The sequence below is a fragment of the Grammomys surdaster genome, unplaced genomic scaffold (assembly GCF_004785775.1).
Source record: "Grammomys surdaster isolate TR1022 unplaced genomic scaffold, NIH_TR_1.0 184, whole genome shotgun sequence".
NCBI classification, from domain to species: Eukaryota; Metazoa; Chordata; class Mammalia; order Rodentia; family Muridae; genus Grammomys; species Grammomys surdaster.
This window is the reverse complement of record NW_021604629.1, coordinates 5402457-5422704: the sequence shown is the minus strand read 5'-3', so window position 1 is coordinate 5422704 and position 20248 is coordinate 5402457. Positions and strand designations below refer to the sequence as shown.

The following is a 20248-nucleotide window of genomic DNA, read 5'->3' as shown; positions in this document are numbered from 1 at the left end:
ATGTGTCTACTATCAAAAACTATGCATTTGGGTCTCTTAGACACAAGTTTGAATTTATCAATGGCTTAAAACGTGACTTTCTTCTCGTACTCTAGAAAAGCTTCTGGGCTGGTCCACGGCTACCCGGCTAGACACCCAGCCCTGGTTCCTGAAGACTCTGAAAGCCCCTGGTTTACCTGTGGTAAATCCCCGTGTCCAAACATGGAGGCCAGGTGAGCTGCCTTCTCTTTAATGTTCTTTGTGTGAAATTCCCTGTTAGCCAAGTTCTGGGCCCTCTTCTGCAGTCAAGGTGAGAAAGGAGAAGGATAGAGACAGTGGCCATGAGGGTTGCCACCAAGGGAGAGGGGAAGGAGTAAGCCAGGTTTGTCTCTTCACACACAGGAGACAGAAGACAGGCAGGGAACCAGAGGGGAAGGAACCCAGATGAGGAGCAGGTAGGATGGACACGGATAGGCAGAGAAGATGGTCACCTGAAGAACCTTTTCTTCTACTTGTTGTAGGCGCCGCAGCACCCCAGACAGGGCCAGTGCCCCTTGGCAGGTGGGAGGCAGGGTGGCGAGATTTTCAGCACCACCCAGTTGCAGGTCTGACTTGGCCCTGGCTCTCCAGGGTCTGCTGGGGCACTCGCCACTAGCAGGTACTTGATTGAGTTCTCTGAGCACCTGTCCTGTTGCCACCGTGGAGGAGAACTGAGAGAGAGGGGGAAGTCAGCTTCCTTCCATTTATAGGAGGGAAACCTCCATGAGGAACCTCCATGAGGACCAGGGACAGAGAGCACAGCAGTAGGTGTTGGGAAAGGTCACAGAGTAGACTGGGTGGGGGAGGGGCTTCTGCACTTGTACTGGTATTCCCAGCACCCAATCAGAGTTCTCAGGCCTGGGCCTAAGCCTAAGAGTCCCCCAGACAAACCTCTATAACCCTGGGCCCATGAGTATTCATATTCCGAAACTACCTAGGATGCCTTAAGGAAGGTCTGGCTTGTTCCTTTAGAGGCTATGGTTGATCTGAGTATGCACGAGCATTCCTTGCCCTCAAAGGACTGGTAAGCACACAGACACATGATTGCTGCACTAGACCACACTGACCGCTCTCCCCCTCTGGTATGAGAGCAAAACACAATACCCAGTGCTGACCAGATGACCCTGGGGTTTGTGGGTACTCATCCTGACTCTGTCCAGATTCCAAAGCCAGAGATGGGATAAAGCACAGTCTCAGCACACAGGCTCTGGCTGCTTAGACATCCAGAAAGGCTTTTACCATGCTGCAGCCTCACCTCTTCAGTGGGTGTATCCACAAGGCCCCTGATTCCATTCTATTATTACTTTTTCAATAAATTGGAAACCAGCTTATTCACTAGCTCTCTGTACTAACGTATGACATAATTCCCCAAATGCCACATGCACTTGCTTCCTCCCTCCCTTACCCCCCTGCCCTGAAGCAACAGAATCAAGAGTGAGTATGGATGGCTGGATAACTCCTGTGATGGTCTGAGGGACCAGTGGCATGTACTTCAGGTAGACCTATGTGGTTGTTCTTGTCTATAAGGATAAGATCTTATCTATAAGGATAGTACAGGGATTTTACATTCAGCCATACTTGGGGGCTAGAGGGAGTCATGGATCCCACCCCTTGGCTCAAAGTCCCCTCCCGCTGGCATTACCAAAATAGTATCCACTGGAAAGAGCCCTACCTGCCTTTTCAGAGGAGGTGGAAGCCTGGGAGTAGACTCCTCCAGCTTGGGGCAGCGAGAAGTACCAGGAGGGCGAGAGGCAGAGCACAGGATAGGCTTACCTATGCCTGAGACCCGGCGGCAGTCCTGAGAGTAGAGAGGCAAGTCCACAGAGGCAGCCCCAGGAGACAGGAAAGAAAAGGTAAGTAAGACCCAGGCATGCGGAGGGAGGACAGGAGAAACAGGGAGAAGGAGATGCGGTGTGGAGGAGCAGAGATGGGGCTGGCTAGGCGCCTACAAGCCTGGCCCAGCTGGGAAACTGGATCCCTGGCTCTGCAAGCATGTGGATGGACAAGTTCTGTAGTCTCCTGCTCTGGGACGACGTGTCAATCCCACAGGCCTTGCTTTTGGCTCAAACACAGGGCTCTGGGCCATCATTGCCAGCCTACACCATGCTAGAGTGTCCAGTGCAGTTCTCCCAGAAACAGAGAGCTTCTTGCCCACTCCAGGACAGTGATGTTCAGGCCAAATGGACAGAGCCCTCTCTAACACTGGGGCTTATAGGAAGTCCAGAAGGGACCGTTGAAACTACATTTAGACAAAGTCAGGACTCAAGAAAATTGCCCTTATATAACAAAGCCACTTTCTGGAGAAGGTTAGTTATTCAGGAGAGGTGTGGCTCACCCCAAGACCAAGGAGCCATTTATGTTTGCCTCTAAAGTTAACCAGTAAGGAGACTGTCCCCCATAAAATGAGCCAATTTCTGTCATGGGACTGGTGTCCTCCATACACCAAGGGAATCTGACCCCAGAGTTTAGTAACAATAACCATATATCATAATACAACATGTATTTAAGGCAAGTGAAGAGAGTACCAAGCTGTGAGCACAGACCTCAAGTGAGTGAGTCAGAGAGGACTCAGCAGTCTGAGGCACAGCAACAGCCTGCCCTGGTTGGGCACAGCGCCCCATCAGGGCCTGCTGGGGCACGGGGAGGGGAGAGACACCAGGGAACACTGAGGAGGTTGGTCAAGTCCTTGTTGTCATCTTAGTCAATGCCTCTGGCTGGAGTGCATCACTTCACCATGGACTGGGGCAGTGCTCTCCCACAGTCTGTCAACTCAAGTTGCTCCATCTCACATTGGCTACAAATCATGGTTTGAGTGCAAAACCAAAATAGAAAACGGATTTAATTACTGCAAGATGAGCACCAGCAAACTGTAACCCATGGGTCTAATGCAGGGGCCTGTTTGTGTAAATTGATTTTACTGGAATGCTACCACACTTACTTGTCGAGATATCCACTACGGAGGACAAAATGCTCTAACAGGACAATGTAACTCCAAAGTAGAAAAGAGCTGCTACCTGTCCCCATAGAAGTCTGTTACTTCACAACCCAGATGGTGAACTTCAGCCGATCTCTAGCCAGAAAGTTTCTGTCACCAGAGGGTAGGTCCAGTGACCATGTGATAGCCTTACCTGTTTCATGACTGAAGGGTTCCGAGTGTTCTCCTCAAACTTGGCTAGCAGCTGATTGGCCATGTACTTGACTTTGTTCTGATTGCCACTTTCTTTAGCATACTCTTGATTGGCGCCCAAGCTACGGCTGGAGAAGGCTGGCAGCTGCAAAGATCAAAGCAGCACATTGGAATCCAGGCATCATCTGGACATAGGTCCTCTCTATAAGTCCAGGCAACAGGCCCTAGAACTGATGCTTACAGCACAATGTGTGTGTCTAAAGAGTGGGCATGGCCAGCAGGTAAAAGTTTGAATTCTGACTCTTTCCCTCCAAGCCCTGGGACCTTGGTGCTTTAGATCTCTGAACTTGCCCCATCTACAAAATGGGAGGAATGTCCCACTTCAAGAGGTTATTTCAGAAAAAAACAATTAGTTCTTATAGAGAGGTGTGACATAAAATAGTTTACAAAATGGATCATTTGGCTAAGAAGTGTGAAAAGAGAGAGAGAGAGAGAGAGAGAGAGAGAGAGAGAGAGAGAGAGAGATCAGCTGGGTTATCATAAGCACAAGCTTTCAGGCAATTTTTCTCTGCTGCTCTGTACTCCTTTTCCCACATTCACCCACAACTCCAACCTTTGAATAAAAAGCAATCCAGAAATAACTTTAGATTTACACAGAAGGTACAAAGCAGTACGGCTTGCTCTTGAGCCCCCTTCCTCCAGCTGACCTAGCTTCAGGAATAATGTTATCGGAGTCGGGGAGTGGACGCTGGCTTAACGCTGTGATCTGGACCGGGGGCTCTATTTGGATTGCGTCAGCTTTTCTGTTCCCACCCAGCTTCGGTTCCAGGCTCCTGTCCAGGATCCCACACATTTAGTCATCTTGTCTCCTAGGTCTCCTGCAATCTCTGGCATTTCTCTATCTTCCTTGGCTCCTACACTTCTGAGGGGCACTTGGCAGCTACTTTATAAAAAGATCCTCAATCTGTGTTGGTCTGATGTGTTCTCACATTTAGCCTGCACTGGAGGTTCTGCAGATTCATGGCACAGGCGTGAAGGGCGCTTCACACCCATCCTATGAGAACTCATGATGGTAACCAGGCTGTGAGGAAGACCTTGTTACAATGGTTTATAAAATTGAGTTCCTTCTCATTCATCTGCTAATTAATAACACTGGAAATTTTCTAGTATTTCCTAATGTCTTTTCCTGTTCCATGAGAATCTTTTCCCACACACCTCAGAAGACAGAGAGGGGTACTGTGCCAAGTGAGGGTGGTCGGCCATCTCAAGGAGATAGTGGGTCTTCCCCACAGGAACAGTGTTCTTGAGGTGGCAAAGATGCATTCATTCAGAAGAGACGCATGGGAAGATGCAAGTTAGAGTTGACTGTTTTTGAAATAAGGCCCCAAAGAGAAATGGCCTGGGGGAGGGAGTTATGTATGCACAGCACAGTCAAGTGTCGGACAGACACAAAATGGAGTCACTCCTCACTTTAGTGTACGAAGTGTGGCTTGCACATGAATGTAGGCTCAAGGGTGAGGAGAGAGTTTACTGAATGAACACTGTTTGCACAAAATCAAGGTCAGCCAATACAGCGGGCCCACACTCACTGAGATATCTACCAATAACCTTTTTTCAAACCAGATTTGATTCATTGAGTACAGGGCCTGCATTTCTCTTTCATTTTTATTTTCTTAAAAAATCACTGTGTGAGTGTGTATATGTGACAAGTACAGGGGTGGCTGTGGAGGCCTGGAGAGGGCATTGAGTCCCCTGGAGCTGCAGTTTTAGGCAGTTGAGAGCTATCTTTTGTAGATACTGGGAACTACACTTGAGTCTCGGGAAGAGCAGTGAGCTCTCTTAACTTCTCAGCCATTCCTCTACTCCCTGAAGCCACAGTTCTTCATGGGATCACCCCAGAAGCTCTGGGAATGCTTCAGACGGGGATAGTGAGCATGTTCACGTTGTAAGATGTGACAAGAACTCCAGATGTCTTTTTATCATAAATGAGGTAAAGGGTGGGCTGCTAGGCTCTATCAGGGCGGGCTCCTGGCTTGACTGACAGCTTATTTGCTGGAAGGTGGAACAAGTCTGAGCCATGAAGAATAATGTTTTACAAAAGACAGCAATAAAGCCTCTCTAACCACACAGAAGGGGCATGTCTCTTATGAGTCCTGTGAATCAAGCATCAGTGTAGCTTACAAATTATCCCATGTGCCTCTGAGTCAGCTCTGACATTAGCCAGCAGGCTAGCTAAAACTGGCACCCACGGCTCCTTGACATATACACGCTTCCTATTGCAGAATTAGGATGGCTTTGGCGAATGTAAGACAGGGCTGGGGAGATGGCTTCACTGGTAAAGTGACTGGCACACAAACATGAAGACTCAGGACCCCAACACCCACATAAAAAGATGGGTGCAGTGGTACACGTCCATAGCCATGGCACTGGGAAGTGGAGGCAGGCTGACCCCTGGGGCTCATGGGCTGGCCAGTTAAGCCTAATCGAGAAGATATCACTTCTTTGTAAGACCCTGTCTCCAAAAAATAAGGTGGAAAGCAAACAGGAAAGACACTTGGCATCAATCTCTGCCTTCGCACGCACACACAGTACATGATTAGCCTCCAAAATATACACACACAGGCACAAATAAGTGAAGTGCACATCTTATGTCTCTTTAAATTATTTCTTTAGAGGAGAATTCATGCCCACTTTATGCTATCATTTCCAGAGGCAAGTTCTAGAGTTTGACACACAATCTCCTAAAATTTTCTCCTTTTATCAGATGGTGGCGCTCGAGAGCACTCAACATTTGTCCAAAAGGCAGAAAAAAAAATGCAGAGGGCTGACTGGTGTCTCTGTCCTATTTAGTGTAATTAGAAATTCAATATTAATTAACAATATTATATAGGTCATCTTATAAATCTACAAGCCCTGCAAAGTTTCAAGCAGTTTGGATGTATCAGCACATTTGTCAGACATACCCGTCATCCCAGGGAGGTTTCATCCTACAAGGTTACACAGCTAAGAAGAAGCTAAGTGTGGATCAGAACACTGACTGGTTTTCTATCAAACTGAGCCTGGATCCCAGTGGCTCATGAGAGAAAAAAACCAAACAGGACAAGGGCTAGTGACATAGCCAAGCACACCCAAGCCACCGGTCCTCAGGACATGGACCTTTGTTACAGCAGAGCCCGTGCACACAGACCTCTTCCAGGTTGTTGAAGCCTTGTCGCCTCCTCTTGTTCATGTCATTCTCTTCAGTCTGGGTGTCTACCTGCAATGGCCAAGAAAACATAGTGAGCTCAGGACCATGGGCACTGTTTGAACTAGAAGCATAGAAGGATGCATGCTTGTCTGGAAACAGCTGTCAGCCCAATGGTAGACATGGGCAAAGATGGCCCCCCACACAACAAGTGCTGGCATGGAGTTATGGTCAGGCACAGTGGAGAGTGTTTCTACTCTATCTCAGAATCCCTGCGACACAGGCAAGGTAGGCATCATCTCTATCCCAGTGGCTTTGGGCTCTGAGGGGGTTTAATCATTGTGTCTAAGGTCAGAGCCAGGCCTGGACTAGAGATACCTTTTGTGTGAACTGCCTTGTGGAAACCACCGGACTTTCTGTGTTCCCTGGGCCTCCTATGCAGAGGTAGCACAGGCTCACCTGTCCAGGGCTTTGGTATCACATTAAACCTGCAGCCCATGTACCATTCTAAGATTTAATTCATTTCAAATAAACATTAGATCCAACCTGAGGGCTAGAGAGCAAATGTCCAGCTTGCCAAGGCCAACTCAGATTTACTGACTTCTTCATTCACTGTAACCATTCACAGACACATTCCCTTTCATAGATGTTACCCAGCTGGCTCGATAACACCTCATAGCTCACTCCCTGCTCCCGTAATCTGAACAATCTACCCAAGGCCTGTGAAACTGGCCAAGACAGACGAGGAGGAGAGCTGTAAGGACTGAACTATCACCATGGCCTTGGGTAGGGGTGTAGGCCAAACACAGTAGCTTCTTCACATGTATCTTTGATCCCAGATTAAGTCGACTTCCTAAGGATAAACATCTTAACTGCCAGCTTCCAGTGGCTTGGACCTCCTCCGAGTGGCTATCTCCCGGGGGAGTCTGGAGTCAGGATGCACAGAGCATGTATCAGACCTGCATGGATTTTCCTACACTCTGACTTCCTCCATGTCCACATTTCATCCCAGCCTTTCAAACACCGTAAGTGTAGGAAGAGTTGCTGTAGGTTCACGGTAAACACAGGCATAACTTCCATCCGGGGCTTAGCGTGGCCTGGCCCCATAAGGGTCATTTCAGGCCTGGCTATTCTGAAATAGCAGCCTCAGAACTGAGTCTACTATGTATCACTTAAGTGTACTAAGTGTACCCACACTCAGAGACAGACACACCCACCACATACACAGACACAGGCACAGACACACACACACACACACACGCACGCACACCCACAACACGGACATGCACATGCATGCACACAATTGCCATGTTCACCAACTCCATTAAAAAAACACAACCGTAGTTCAGCCATGGAAATTTGTTCAAAAATTTGACCAAGGTGCTATAAACCAATGGATCATAGGGCCCTGCCTCCCTTCAACATTTCCTTCAGCTTCTCATCAATCACTATTTTGTGAATGGAAATAATCTCAGTCTAAATGCTTGGGCAAACACCAAGAGAAACAGATGACCTTATTTTCCACAATGTTGGGTTTTAGAGACACAGGCTGTTTGGGCTCTCAGCTCTACTGACTGTGAATGCCACTTAGGCTAGAGACCAGAGCCATGAAAGTACAGAATGTCCTATCAACAAGAATGCCCCATGCATAATCTTAGAGTTCTCTTTGTATTTTTGTTTCCATTTTCAATGAGGACTTGGCTTTTCTCACAAAGAGCAATACATGCAACTCTCTCTTTTATACTTCTCAGCCTGGGGTGGGACTATTCAAACAACTGGAGCCTGGCTAGACCCCATCCAGACATGTGACCTATGGGCTCACAAAATGCACTCCACAGTGGTGGGCCCAGTCAGCAGCTCCTAAAATGATCCCAAATCTTCTGGGAGAGTAAATGAAGTACAGGGGGGTAACCTTTGCTTCTAAGATGCCTCCACCAGGACCCTGGGAAATAAAATGCTGTCAACATGGGAAAATTAGCAGTGCGTGCATCCAAATAATGCTTACTTTCTCCATTGGAAAAATGCTATTGAGATGTAGGTAAAAATAAAAGCCTATCAAAATTAAAATGTAGAGACTATTTTCTCACCAGAAGGCAAAGGTTGATTCAAGACCTCTAACCAAAGCTATTTCCTTCAGTGGTGTAGCAACTGGTGCTGCCATGATCCACCAAATATCTCCCATCTATTCTCCTGCACATGGGCCTAACTAAGCTCAGTGGGACGTGTACATGAGTGCAGATGTGAACACAGATGCACACAGGGAACTTGGAGAGGACTGGTTGAGAAGAAGAAGAGGGTCTTCTGTGGGAATGGGGGTGTCAGGGGATGGACATGATAAAAACATATTACATACATCTATGAAATTACCAAAGAATAAATAAAAGTACCTATTACCAAAAGCCTCCAATCACTATGGACTTTATTATACTTGACAAAGAACCAGAAGCATAAGGAAAAAGCAAATATTTCTCATGGCCAGGCGGAGAGAACATGAGAATAAACAAATGACTTACTTTCTCTTCCTACTTATTTTCCAGCTCTTTCACCCCAGGAACCCTTTCTTATCATGATTTTTCAAGGGTTTGAAAAGGCTGATGTGCCAAAAGCCATTTATTAAACCAAATGGCTTCCCTCTTTAAAAACTAACCAGCGGCACATATCTGCTAGTCCAGTTATTAATGTGGTCAGCAGAGGACAGCCATGTCCCCCAAATCCTGAGCTGTCTGGCTCAACTCAGACCATCTTTACATTAGCTACTTCTCACTGCCAACTAACATCTCTTCAGCATGTTCCATCCCTGGATACACAACAAAGGCCTCTTTAATGAACAAGTGCACAAGTGAACAAGTGCAGGGGACACAGCAATAAAGTATAACTCAGTACTGTGTGACCTTGGGCCAGCCACCTGGCCTCTGTGATCCCTGGCTTATATCTGTAAAGGTGAACCTATTAAAGCAAGGACATTCTATCTCTCACCGAGATGCAAGCTGGTTGAAATGAAGAGTATCAGGTTTTTGGCTTCTCTGAATCACATTGGAGGATTCAAATTGTCTTACACCACGCATTAAATTCAGAGGTGTCCAACCCATGGCTTGTAGGTTGTAAGAACACACACACATGTTTATTTTGTGCGATTATGACACTCTTCTGTCATTTGCAGATTTCACATTCAAGAAATGCATAATTGACTTGCAAAAAACTTGCCATAACAAGTCTCACCAGCTAGGCATGATAATGTATACTTTTAATACCAGTAGAGGAAGACAGAGGCAGGCAGGTCTCTGTGAGTTTGTGGTCAGCCTCGTCTGCATAGTGAGACCCAGTCTCAAAAAAAGTCTTATCATGTTTAAATTAAATTCATGATTTTGTGTTAGATTATATTCACAGCTATCCTGGAGTACTCCTACTTTCAGGCCACAGGTTGGATATCATGAATAAAATCATAATTGTTTGTTAGATGCGTGGTTACCAAACTGTGTAGCTCAGTATCCTGTGAAACCAGTGTGAACCCAGAGGAAAGGCAGGGCACAGTGATATGTGTCAGATTTTTTGGACTTAACTGATTAGGAAACAGAACAAGCATTTTCCCCCTTATCTAGGAACACTGTAAAAAAAAAAGTCATAGCCACTAAGGGTGCTACAAATCTAGAAAGTTCTAGAACCTCTTTATACCCTGGGCTTGTGCTGATTAGTGTTTGCCAATTTGGCACAAAGTAGAATCACCCAGGGAGAGGGAATTCCATCTGAGTAAATGCCTCCGTAAGACTGGCTGAATGTAGCCAAGCCTGCGGGGCATTCTTTTGACTGCTTATTGATGTAGGAGGGCCTAGCCCACTGTGGATGGTACCACCTCAGAGCAAGCGGTTCTGGGTTGTATAAGAAAGCATACAAGTGATGGAGAGTGAACATTCCTCCATGGCTTCTTCAATTGCTGCCTCCAGATTCCTGCCCTGAGCTTCTGCTCTGGTGTCCTTTGATGATGGACTGTGACATGGAGGTGTAAACCAAACAAACCCTGTCCTCCCCCATGCTGGTCTGGTCAGTGTTTAATCATGACAACAGAGAAGCCAACTAGGACTGGACCCAAGGACAAGAGCCCCACAGCATTCATGTCTGTGTAATTGTTCCCATCATCAAAACAACTAAAAACCACAGCCTTCAAGTTAGTGGGGCATGATGACCATTGAATGAACAAATGAATTTAATGAACGGAAGTGTGAGAATACAGAATACTCCTCTATGCCCTTGCCACTTAACCGATGTTCATCATAGCCCTGATCTGAACTGTCTAATGACACGAGAAATGAGCTTGAACCTAGCACTCAGGGGATGGAGCTAACCTGGGTTCACTCTTAAGACATGCACCCGCTGAGCTGTGTGTATATCTTTTGAGTCCTGGCTTACATAGTCTGTCAACATAAATAGATCTGGATATGATATTCTCCTTTCTGAAACAAAACACGGGCCTGAAACTTACCCGTGGGGTCCTCTTTCTGGGCAACGTGAGGTTGAGATAGTTATTCTGAATAAATGTTTTGCCCAAGCCAAAGTCAGCATTTTCTCCATAGTTTTTACGCCATGAATCTGTTGAGAAGTAAAAGCAACATTGAAATTGGGATACAGGACCAGGTAGTGATGTTATAACTGGTGGGTGTCATTGTAGCAAGAGTCTTCAAAAATAATTCCCTCATCCTGATCTTTATAAAGCCTTAAATGGCTGAAGGGTCTGGAGAGACCACTACATCTCTTCAGGGGTCATTCTTGTTTGGCCTCTGAGTCAAATGGAAGGTGTCTGGTAGCTGCAGAGTTAGACAGCACCAGCCAGACTTGCGCTGGAGAACAGAGATAATACTAGCAGCTAGACAAGTCTCTGTGCTTACCCATGGGTCTCAGTGGGGTGCCCCGGAATAGCTCATAGAACTTGGAGAGGTACATGACCATGCTGAGCTTGTCAGGCTCCTGGGTAGACGCCATCTCTTTGCCTGTGGTCACAGGCAGGATCCCAAACTCACGCTTGGCCACATCAAATGCCAGTTGGTTGTTCACGACAGCATCGTCTTCATTCAGTGAGTCAAAATTGCTGGAGGATCAATGTCAGGTGAAGTTCATGGTGAGTTAGGATGAATTGCTCATAAGAAGCACTGTGGGCTGATGACTCTTCCAGTCCCATTGAGCCCCAACCTCAAGCCCAGGAATATGCCTCGCTCATGAAGGACTGAATCAAACATGGACCATGATCATACCACTGACCTAAGCTACTAGAAAATGATTTAGCCTCTTTGGAAAATGTGGGAGTTACCTTAGTTACTTCTCTTATTCATTTTTCATTGTAATTGCTATAGTAACAAGAGATTTTCTCAAATCAATGAAATCATATATATCATGTGGAAAAGAGATTCCTGTCTCCTTCCTGCTAGATGATTTCAGTAGGTTTTCATTAGTGTTTTAGGAAGGGTCGGGGTGGGGGGAGGTCTGTGCTGCTTCCGTGTCAATAAGTATTGTTCTATGGATATCACAAAGGGTTTCTAGAATGTCATCTCACCTTCCAGTTGATCCTACCATTTTGCTAACACACAAAGAAGCTCTAGAAGATTCCATAAATGATCTGATGAATATGGGTGTCACAGAAATGCTTGGTTAAGTTAGGTCTCTCTGTTCTATTTCCTTTCTTGTGAGTGGGGCTTTGAAGCGTATGCTCAAATTTCCAAAGTGTGGCTATTAGGGTTGACGGCCAAGTGGAGAGACACAACTACTAATCCTGTGCTGACTGTTACATACTAGGGACACCCGGCAAACATGTTGCTGTCTAAACAAGTTTTAGAAAACAACCCGGATAGAAACTTGCAGAGAGAAATATTTAGCTGGGTCGGGGGCTCTCCACCCCGAGAAGGCTAGAGTCCCTTGTATTCAGGGTCCACACTCACATCAGCTCTGGCCGGAAGCTGTGGATGATGGCACACAGGGCCAAGCCGCTGCGCCAGGATGTGGTCAGGTCAGTGACTCTGACATGCTGGTAACCCTTGGTCTGCTGCTGGCACCAGGTTAAGAGCTTGTTAGGCCGGATGTCTGACTCTGGGGGAAAAATACAGGTGGTGAGATAGTTCAGCCTGAGCATCAATCACTCTCTCTGCCATTAGGACTGGGAACCAGGAAGAGTGGATGACATAAATGTAACCCTGATGGCCACTGTACAGGACCTGGGTCAACTGGAAACACACTGTCTAACAGCACCATCCCTGGGGACAATAGCTGGGTCTAATTTGTAGGCTAAGAACATAGACCCTGCATCTACTGGGTGACACCAATGACTTGGAGTTGTCATGGATAGAGGAGCTCATGCCCAGGTTTGTTGTAAGCTATCTCAGGGCGGAGACCACAGTAAAGAAAGTGTCTGGGGATGTATATTTGAGCTGGCTATTGAAGAATGTCCAGAAATTAATCAGACCGAGCTGAGCCATTCCAGGAAAACAGGATGGAGTGGCAGCTAAGCCTGCCATGCTTACGTAAAAGTAACACAAGTAAAAGTTGTATCTGTAAAAGTTATAAAAAACAGTTGTGTAACAGCTGTAAAACAGTTGTGTTGCAGTAAAAGTTGTAAAACCGTAAACAGTGTTTTACAGCAGCTGGGTATGTGGTGTGTGCAGGGAAGGGAGGGAGAGGCTGGGCAGACAGGTAGTTGGAGTGTCCCTGGGTAAGAGAGGGGCGGGGCCTGAGAGGAGCTGGCTACTGGGGAGTTACTCATTGAGCCATCCCTCCCCTAACTCTGAGCACCCACTCTGTAGCCAGTGTTGTATCAGGATTAGGAATCAGAAGGGGGATAAAAGTTCAGGAATCTGTTGTCTAGTTGGGGAGACAGGACCCTCATTCCAGAAACAAGAGGCAAAGAAAAACCAGTCCTATGGGACTGCCTACAGTGGACTTTCCTGTGCTGAGTACTTGACAACTAACTGCACACCTTAACTCTGATAATCCTGTCTTACCCTTGCTCTTACAGATGTGGAAACTGAAGGACAAAAGAGGAGAGGCACCTGTTAAAGGTCACAGGTAATGGGGCAGAGCCAAGCTGGCAGTAGGTCTGAGCAAGCTTCATCCCCTGTACAGCTTGTCTCAGGGCCCCAGAAGGACAACTTACCCCGCCTGGAGAGGCTGACAGATCTCCTCACTGAGCCCCATCCCTCCAGAGGGAAGCGGTCCATCTCCTTAGTGATGTACAAATGTTTCACCTATGAGCAGAAAAAGAACATGCATCTGCCCACCAGTTCCCAGATCCTGTGCCCCACGCCAGACTCTCTACCCGATATTACTTTCTTCAGGTGTTGGCTGACATGGCTTTCAACACATACCACAGGCCTTAACTGTCTTCCCAAGTGTGGGAGAACTGACAGTGAGTTTCTAACTAGCTAATAAGAACCTGTACTAATCTCTGTCTAATTAATTGAAGAAGGTAAATTTGGGGTGGATAAAATCCCTAGAATAAAAGAAGTCCAGGCCCGTGCAAGGTAAGGAAGAAAGGAGCTATCTAGGAAAGTGGATTATTTTTGACACAAATATAACCAGTGTCACATTTGCACAGTAGCAAATTAACACATGAAAACATACACAAACATGCAAATAAACACAGATGCATGCGGCATCACATGTGGTCTAGCTCCCTCCTATAGGCTATAAAGAGTGCTGCCTTTATTCTGCATCTTCTGGGGAAAAGAACCAGCTCCACCCTGGGCTAGCATGCTTTGGTGGCCTCAGTTCCAGGAATTTATGAGACCATTCTTCTTCCTCAGTCAGGTCACTGCAGGGGCTTGAGACTGACTTGGGAGTGGGCTTACCTGGTGAGGCCTGACACAGTGCAAGTTGAGGTTTGGGTACCGAGTGGCTGGGTCCAAGGTGTACTGCTCAAAATTTTTGTTGATGTTCTCAGGGGTTGTCTGAGGTAACAGCCGGTAAAGACTTTCTCTGCCGGGAGTCAGAGGCCAGAGGTCAGGGGTGCTCTTGCCACCACAGGCCCTGGCTCCTACACTCCCCTCTTCCCTGGTCTCCCTGGGTGCGTTTGTATAGTCCTACTCGCAATGTCTGACAGAGAACTACAAAATGGGAGAGATGAAAAGGGGGAGAGAGGAAAAGCATCTAGGTGCTGGGGATGTGGTCTCCTTTACCGTGCAGGAGGGGGCAGGAATGCAGGGCCAGCATCTCAGTAGCCTCTGGTTCAGCTAAAGCCTCTGCCCAGCCAAGCTGCTATTGCCGCTTGCCCCTGTGGTCATAGTGGTCCACACCCAAGGCCATCGAAAGCCTGTCTCCTGTATCAGTACTAACTCTCTCAAGTCAGCCATCTGTTCATGGTCTTGTGGTCAGAGCAAGGGCCTGGGAGAAAGCCAGGACCTCAACTGTAGGAGAGTCCTGGAAGGTCACAGATCCCTTATTCAGGACAGGACACTGTGCAATGTCCTTGAAGACTTCCTTAAATAAACCTCTTGGGCCTTGTGTGGATGAGAAAAGTCGTAGAGGCACAATTTAGAACTAGCTCATGTCAAGATTTGTCTTTATTATCCAGGGCCTAAGACACTGGACATAGAGAAACTCACCCAAGGAAATGGATTGTGACACAGTGTCCTTGGAGACCCTCAGATCATGTCAAGCCACACATGGAAAGATGGATAAGCTCAAAGCTGCTGGACAGTCAGCTTGGCTCTACTCCTGCCCGGGGCTGCTGGGGCCAGCTATGAGCTCTACTCTTAAGACTCACCTTTCAGCTAACACCTCCAGGGGAGGGGTGCCCTGGTCCCAGCTCTTCACCATCCATGCTGTGTCAAAGGCTGCCAGGAAGCCTCGGGCGCAGCCTGTGCCCATGGGCCAAAACGGCTGTAAAAGAACACATGTAAAATTCCCATAGTCTCTACTTCCAGTCTTCTCTCCCATTCTATCCACCACTGGCTGATTGCCAGCTCTGAACCAGGGCAAGGGCAGAGTCCTGCTGCCCACAGCTTATCAGAATCATGGGCAGTTGTAGCAAAAATGTGAAGGGTATGATGGCCCCACATGTAGCAAAGCTACCTGGGGTCTCTGAAAGAGAGAGAGGGGAACCGGACACTTTTTGAAAGCATGGCCTTTATGACCATTGTAAAGCATGGGTGGGATCCTCATCTTCCATTTAGCAAGGTTAAGGGCAAAAGCTTTGTGGCTGGAAAACACTGGAGCCTGCCAGAGCACTTAGCACTGGAGGAGCATGAGGAAGGGAAGGTTGGGAGGGCGGCAGGGATAGAAGCGACAGGCCACAGTAAGGGTGAACAAGGACTGGTCTGGCCAAGCTTGCCCATAATATACCAAAAGCAGGGTCTGTAATCTGACTCTCAGCTCTGGACAACTTTGCAGACACTGTGAGTGTTCATATTAAGATGGGATGCTAACTCCCAAATGGTCACTTATCTAAGAATCTTCACATTTTTAGGGGCGAGAGAGAAAGCCATGGCTTCAACACTGCACTTCAAAAATCTCCTGCCCTGCCCCCCGAGCCTCCCTCACACTCTGGAAGATCTCTATACTGAAAATCCACATAGGGCCACCCTCACCGGTTAACAGGTCCCAGCTATGCTTATGGAGTCTATATGTTCTGAGGAAAACAGTCCTGGGCTCCAGATCAGGGCTGGTTGATTTTGTTCTTCAATCTAGAAGCAGCCCAGAAGAAGCTGGAGATGGGAGAAAAGGCTTCCTCTACAGGTGAACTGACAAATCTCAAAATTCAGCCAAAAGGGCTGGTTCCCAGGCCAAGATGGCCTTGGGAGAGAGGTGTGCCTTTTGTCTGAGAACCTGCCCTTCCCTGGGATGTTAGTGGCAGAGGCTATGAGCTCAAGTACAGGCCTGTGGATCTGAATTGTAGCATAAATGAAGGGCTCTAAGGGCAGGTAGTACCTCAAGCAAGCTGTCGCCCACAAGAGCCACGAGCAGCTGGTGTGCCTGGCGCTCACGCATCAGGGCTGCGTTCTCTGAGGCATACATGGAGGTGAAGTCGAACATGGCCACATCAGGCTGCCCATTGTGATTGATGGCAAAGTCTAAGGATGGCAGCTGGTAATTGGTGGCAAAATCAGCGGCTTCTCGGGCATAGGAGAGCAGGTTGTCCTGGTTCACATTCTCTGCACACAGCAGCATCTCTGTGTCAATGTAGTCCTGAGGAAGATCAAAACAGACATCAAACCCTCCCTCCTCTCCAAAGGCCGAGCTTCAGATCCCCTTTAGGCAAAAGGCCATGGGATGGGTCTTGAGGTTGCTTGAAATAGAAATAGGGGGCCCAGGAGATGAATCAGTCTGTAAAGCATTTGTTGTGCAAACATGGGAACTTAAGTTCAAACCCCAGAACCTACACAAGAAGCCAGGCAGAACAGTGTGATTATAATCTCAGTGCTGGGAAGGCACAGACAGGAGGATCCCTGGGAGTCCTTTGCCAGCCTGCCTAGCCTAACTGAGGAGTTTCTGGCCAGTGAGAGACCTTGTCTCAGAAAACAGGGAGATGGCTCCTGAAGCTGACATCTGACTTCGACAGAGATGCACATATGGGCATGTATGTCTGTAAGAAGTGTGTGCATAAACACACACACACACACACACACACACATACACTTGCACACATGTAAACCCAAACTAGAAAACCAGAGCCAAGAAAATAAACTCACGGTGCAGCCATGGCGGTTAGCACAGTTGTGATTAAGCACCCAGTTTGGCTTTGGGCTTCCTGGCATCCAAGGCAAAGGGGAAATGTGATATGGGCTTTCCTTATCAGAAAACGAGACACAGCAATTCCTCAGGGGAGGTGAGTGTTTCCTGGCCCTGAGTGCCGAAAGCTCTATCTCACGGAGGAATTTAGACAGAGGACACTGGGAACTGTAGTGAACAGTGAGTGCACTTGATAATGGCCTCTCAGCAAACAAGGGACACATTGCACATTGCTGGTTCTGGCAATAGCTTCAAGTACAGTTAAGAGACAAAGGAACAAGCTAGTAAATGTGATTTAATAGCAGATGGGGTTAAGCTACTGGGGTGCAGACACGCTGTGGTTAGCTGTCAAACAAGACTAGAATAAAAGGGTGCTTGGGTGCCATGCCACTCTCTAAATGTCTATTCAGACTCAGTTGTTCACTTTTCTGTGATGCTGGGACACTCGTGGCTTGGCTGTGGAAGTGGGCATTGTCTTGCTTCTTTGCTGGAGCAAGGGCACCTGTGCTTGGACAATGAGGGAATCCGTTCTAGTGATGCAGCCAGCGAGTGTCAGAGGACAAAGAGAAAAGGTTAGAAGATCTCCAAAGTCTATTCTGTGTATCTTTGGCAGAGAAACTTCAAGGCCACCTTTCCCAGAGATGATTCGAGGAGTAAAATTCCGCTGATAGAGTGTTCCACAGTATGCATGCAAAACCAGAGATCAGTCTCCAGCACTGATTAAAACTGGGAGTGGTAGTACACACCCATAACTTCAGTATGTGGGAGATGGAGGCAAAAGGATCAGGAATTCAAAGTCATCTCAGTTACAAAATGAGTTCAAGGCCAGCCTGGCATACGTGAGACCCTATCACAAGTGGAATCTGGGCGTGTGGTTTAGCTTGATCTGACTCCCTGTTTTCTCATTCACAGAAACATAATTACAAGATCGCTTCCTTAAAGCTAGAGTGAGAGTACACACATGAAATGCCCATGCTGTGCCTGGCACAATGAGGGAGATATTGCTTGCCCCTACTGATTCATAATGTCATGAGTGATGGTGTACAATGAGATGCTAACTGGGCCTCTGTAAGGTGCTGGTATCGGAGGTCTCAAGACATACGACCTCCTCTATAACTGGAGTGACTTTCTGTTTGCATTTCCTGAGGAGCTATGACTTTAAATGCTCCATTTTAGAAAGTCAAAAAATACCGCCCGGCAAGATTATTCCCAGCATTCACCCACTAGAAGACTGAAGAAGCCACTTCTACCTGAGAGAAAAAGAGGGCATCATACACCAGACTGACCAGCTAGATATGAGCTGGCAGACTTGGAAGCCCAGTGCTCATGACAGCTGGTATGTGTGGGGGTGGGTGAGGCTAGTTTCACCTGGCCCACCCACAGCCTCTGCCCACAACCCATGCTCTCAGCAGAGGCCCCAGCCAAGGTGGAGGAGGCCCAGGGGAGGCCTGGGTTACTCATGTCTCTAGGCCAGATTCCAGTACAAGCTGGCAAGAAGATAGGCACACTGTACTCTGGCAAGGAAGAATGAGTGGTCCCAGTCTAGGCCAGGACCTGGAGGCAGCTGACCTGGGGCTGTGTGATCTTTATCTTAAAGCAATGAGCACAGGAGCTCTAGAAGGATGACATCTGACCAAAGCCCTCCTCCCCACCCCCTCTTGCCTATTTTTATTCATCCATATGTATGTGTCTATGTAAGCACATGCCATATGCACGCAGTGCCTGTGGAGATCAGAAGAGGACATTGGATCTCCTGAAATGAGCCACCTGATGTAGGTGATGGTAACCACATTTGGGTCCTGTAGAGGAACAGCAAGTGCTCTAAACCTCTAAGTCACCTCTCCAGTGCCACCTTGTCCTCTCTATACTTGACAATGAATGTTCAGCCTGGGGCTCATGCCTGCAGCTTCAGCACTTAAAAGGCTGAGGTAAGAGTGTGGAGAGTTTGACAATAGCCTGGGCTACACAGCAAGACATTAATTAGCTCAAAACAAAAATTAAACAAGAGGCAAAGCCACAGAGAGAAACCAAGGAGCTAACAGGACAGAAAAGCAAGTGTCCAAACAAGGGGAAACCCTTGAAAACCACTAATGAAAACAGACTAATGTCTGTGCCTATATACATGTGTGCAATCCTCATGTACCCCCACCCACTATACAGTCATGTCTCAAGAACCCTCTTCAGACATGTTGGTCCATTTTATAGACATAACATTGAGATTCAGAAAAAAAAGTCAACATTGTGGCCACCATCCTGAGTTAGCTCATGACAGAGCTGAGTCTCTGCTCATCTCTGACAGCACAAACAGTGAGTGCCACCCACCATGGCAGAGGGGACACAGAATGCGGGTCCTAAATGATAGCATCTCTATGTTCCACAAGGACAAGGAGTCCCCATCTCCAAGTTATTGTGACCTCCCAGTGAAGGCATGGAGCCAAATGAATGACATTTGAGGAAAGGAAAGATTCAGCTGATCATATTCTGGGCACATCTCAGCAAAGGTCTCTCACCACATGTTTGAGACATATCTGTATGGCTGGGAAGTCCCACAATGCCAAAGGCAAGGAAGGTGGCAGGCAGTCTCTTTGCCCCTCGCATGGGTCCTGGCAGGACAGTATCTTTTCCCACATCTCCAGATGCTGCCAGTCCATGTTGCCCAGGGGAACACAGGTAAGAGACTATAGCCCACAGGTACATACATTAAGGATGACACCTTTGTCCAGCAGGCTCTGCTTCTTGGCTGTCATGACAAAGTAGTGGGTACTGTCCTTGTAGTAAACAATGTTCTCGAGATCGATCCCTGAAAGGAGAAACATTCAGACTGTTTATCAGTCTGCACCTTGCTTTATTCCAGGTCTTAATATGTATGTGCAGAAGATGCATATAAGTTAAATACTAAAGACATACCAGGCTGTGGAAAGTAGGAGAGAGGACCAGAAGTCACCCAGGTTAAAGCAGCTAGCGTTTATGGTTGCACAAAGACAAGTTCAAAAACAAAACAAGCAAACGACCTACAACAACCTCAGATGTCGAGTATTTCTAAATTAAATCCGAGCATAGAGTATTATGGGAAGTACTTGACAGGGCCATGGATGCTAAACAAAAACCAACTTTGAACTCAACTGCATGGCTCCGGCACCATTGACTGTGTGCACCACAGAGCATCTCTGCCACGTCCTAGCTTATAAAAGAAAACCCAGGTCAATGGCACAAAA

The 20248-nt window shown here is 47.3% G+C and overlaps 1 protein-coding gene across 5 annotated transcripts in view; it reads right to left on the bottom strand.

Annotated features, from left to right (window-relative positions):
* Mical2 (microtubule associated monooxygenase, calponin and LIM domain containing 2) overlaps nt 1–20248 on the bottom strand; it is a 186097-nt gene that overhangs the window by 78067 nt on the left and 87782 nt on the right. For 4 of the 5 annotated variants that reach the window (XM_028767992.1, XM_028767994.1, XM_028767995.1 and 1 more), the window contains 10 exons: nt 19733–19833; nt 16233–16490; nt 15070–15185; nt 14156–14282; nt 13462–13552; nt 12254–12401; nt 11210–11409; nt 10807–10913; nt 6333–6401; nt 3147–3290 (listed from right to left, as the gene is read on the bottom strand). In XM_028767992.1, coding sequence (XP_028623825.1) covers nt 3147–3290; nt 6333–6401; nt 10807–10913; nt 11210–11409; nt 12254–12401; nt 13462–13552; nt 14156–14282; nt 15070–15185; nt 16233–16490; nt 19733–19833 — 1361 coding nt within the window. Of the gene's footprint in view, nt 1–176; nt 279–470; nt 690–1690; nt 1817–3146; nt 3291–6332; nt 6402–10806; nt 10914–11209; nt 11410–12253; nt 12402–13461; nt 13553–14155; nt 14283–15069; nt 15186–16232; nt 16491–19732; nt 19834–20248 lie in introns of all 5 variants that reach the window. The other variant, XM_028767996.1, reaches the window with a different exon arrangement.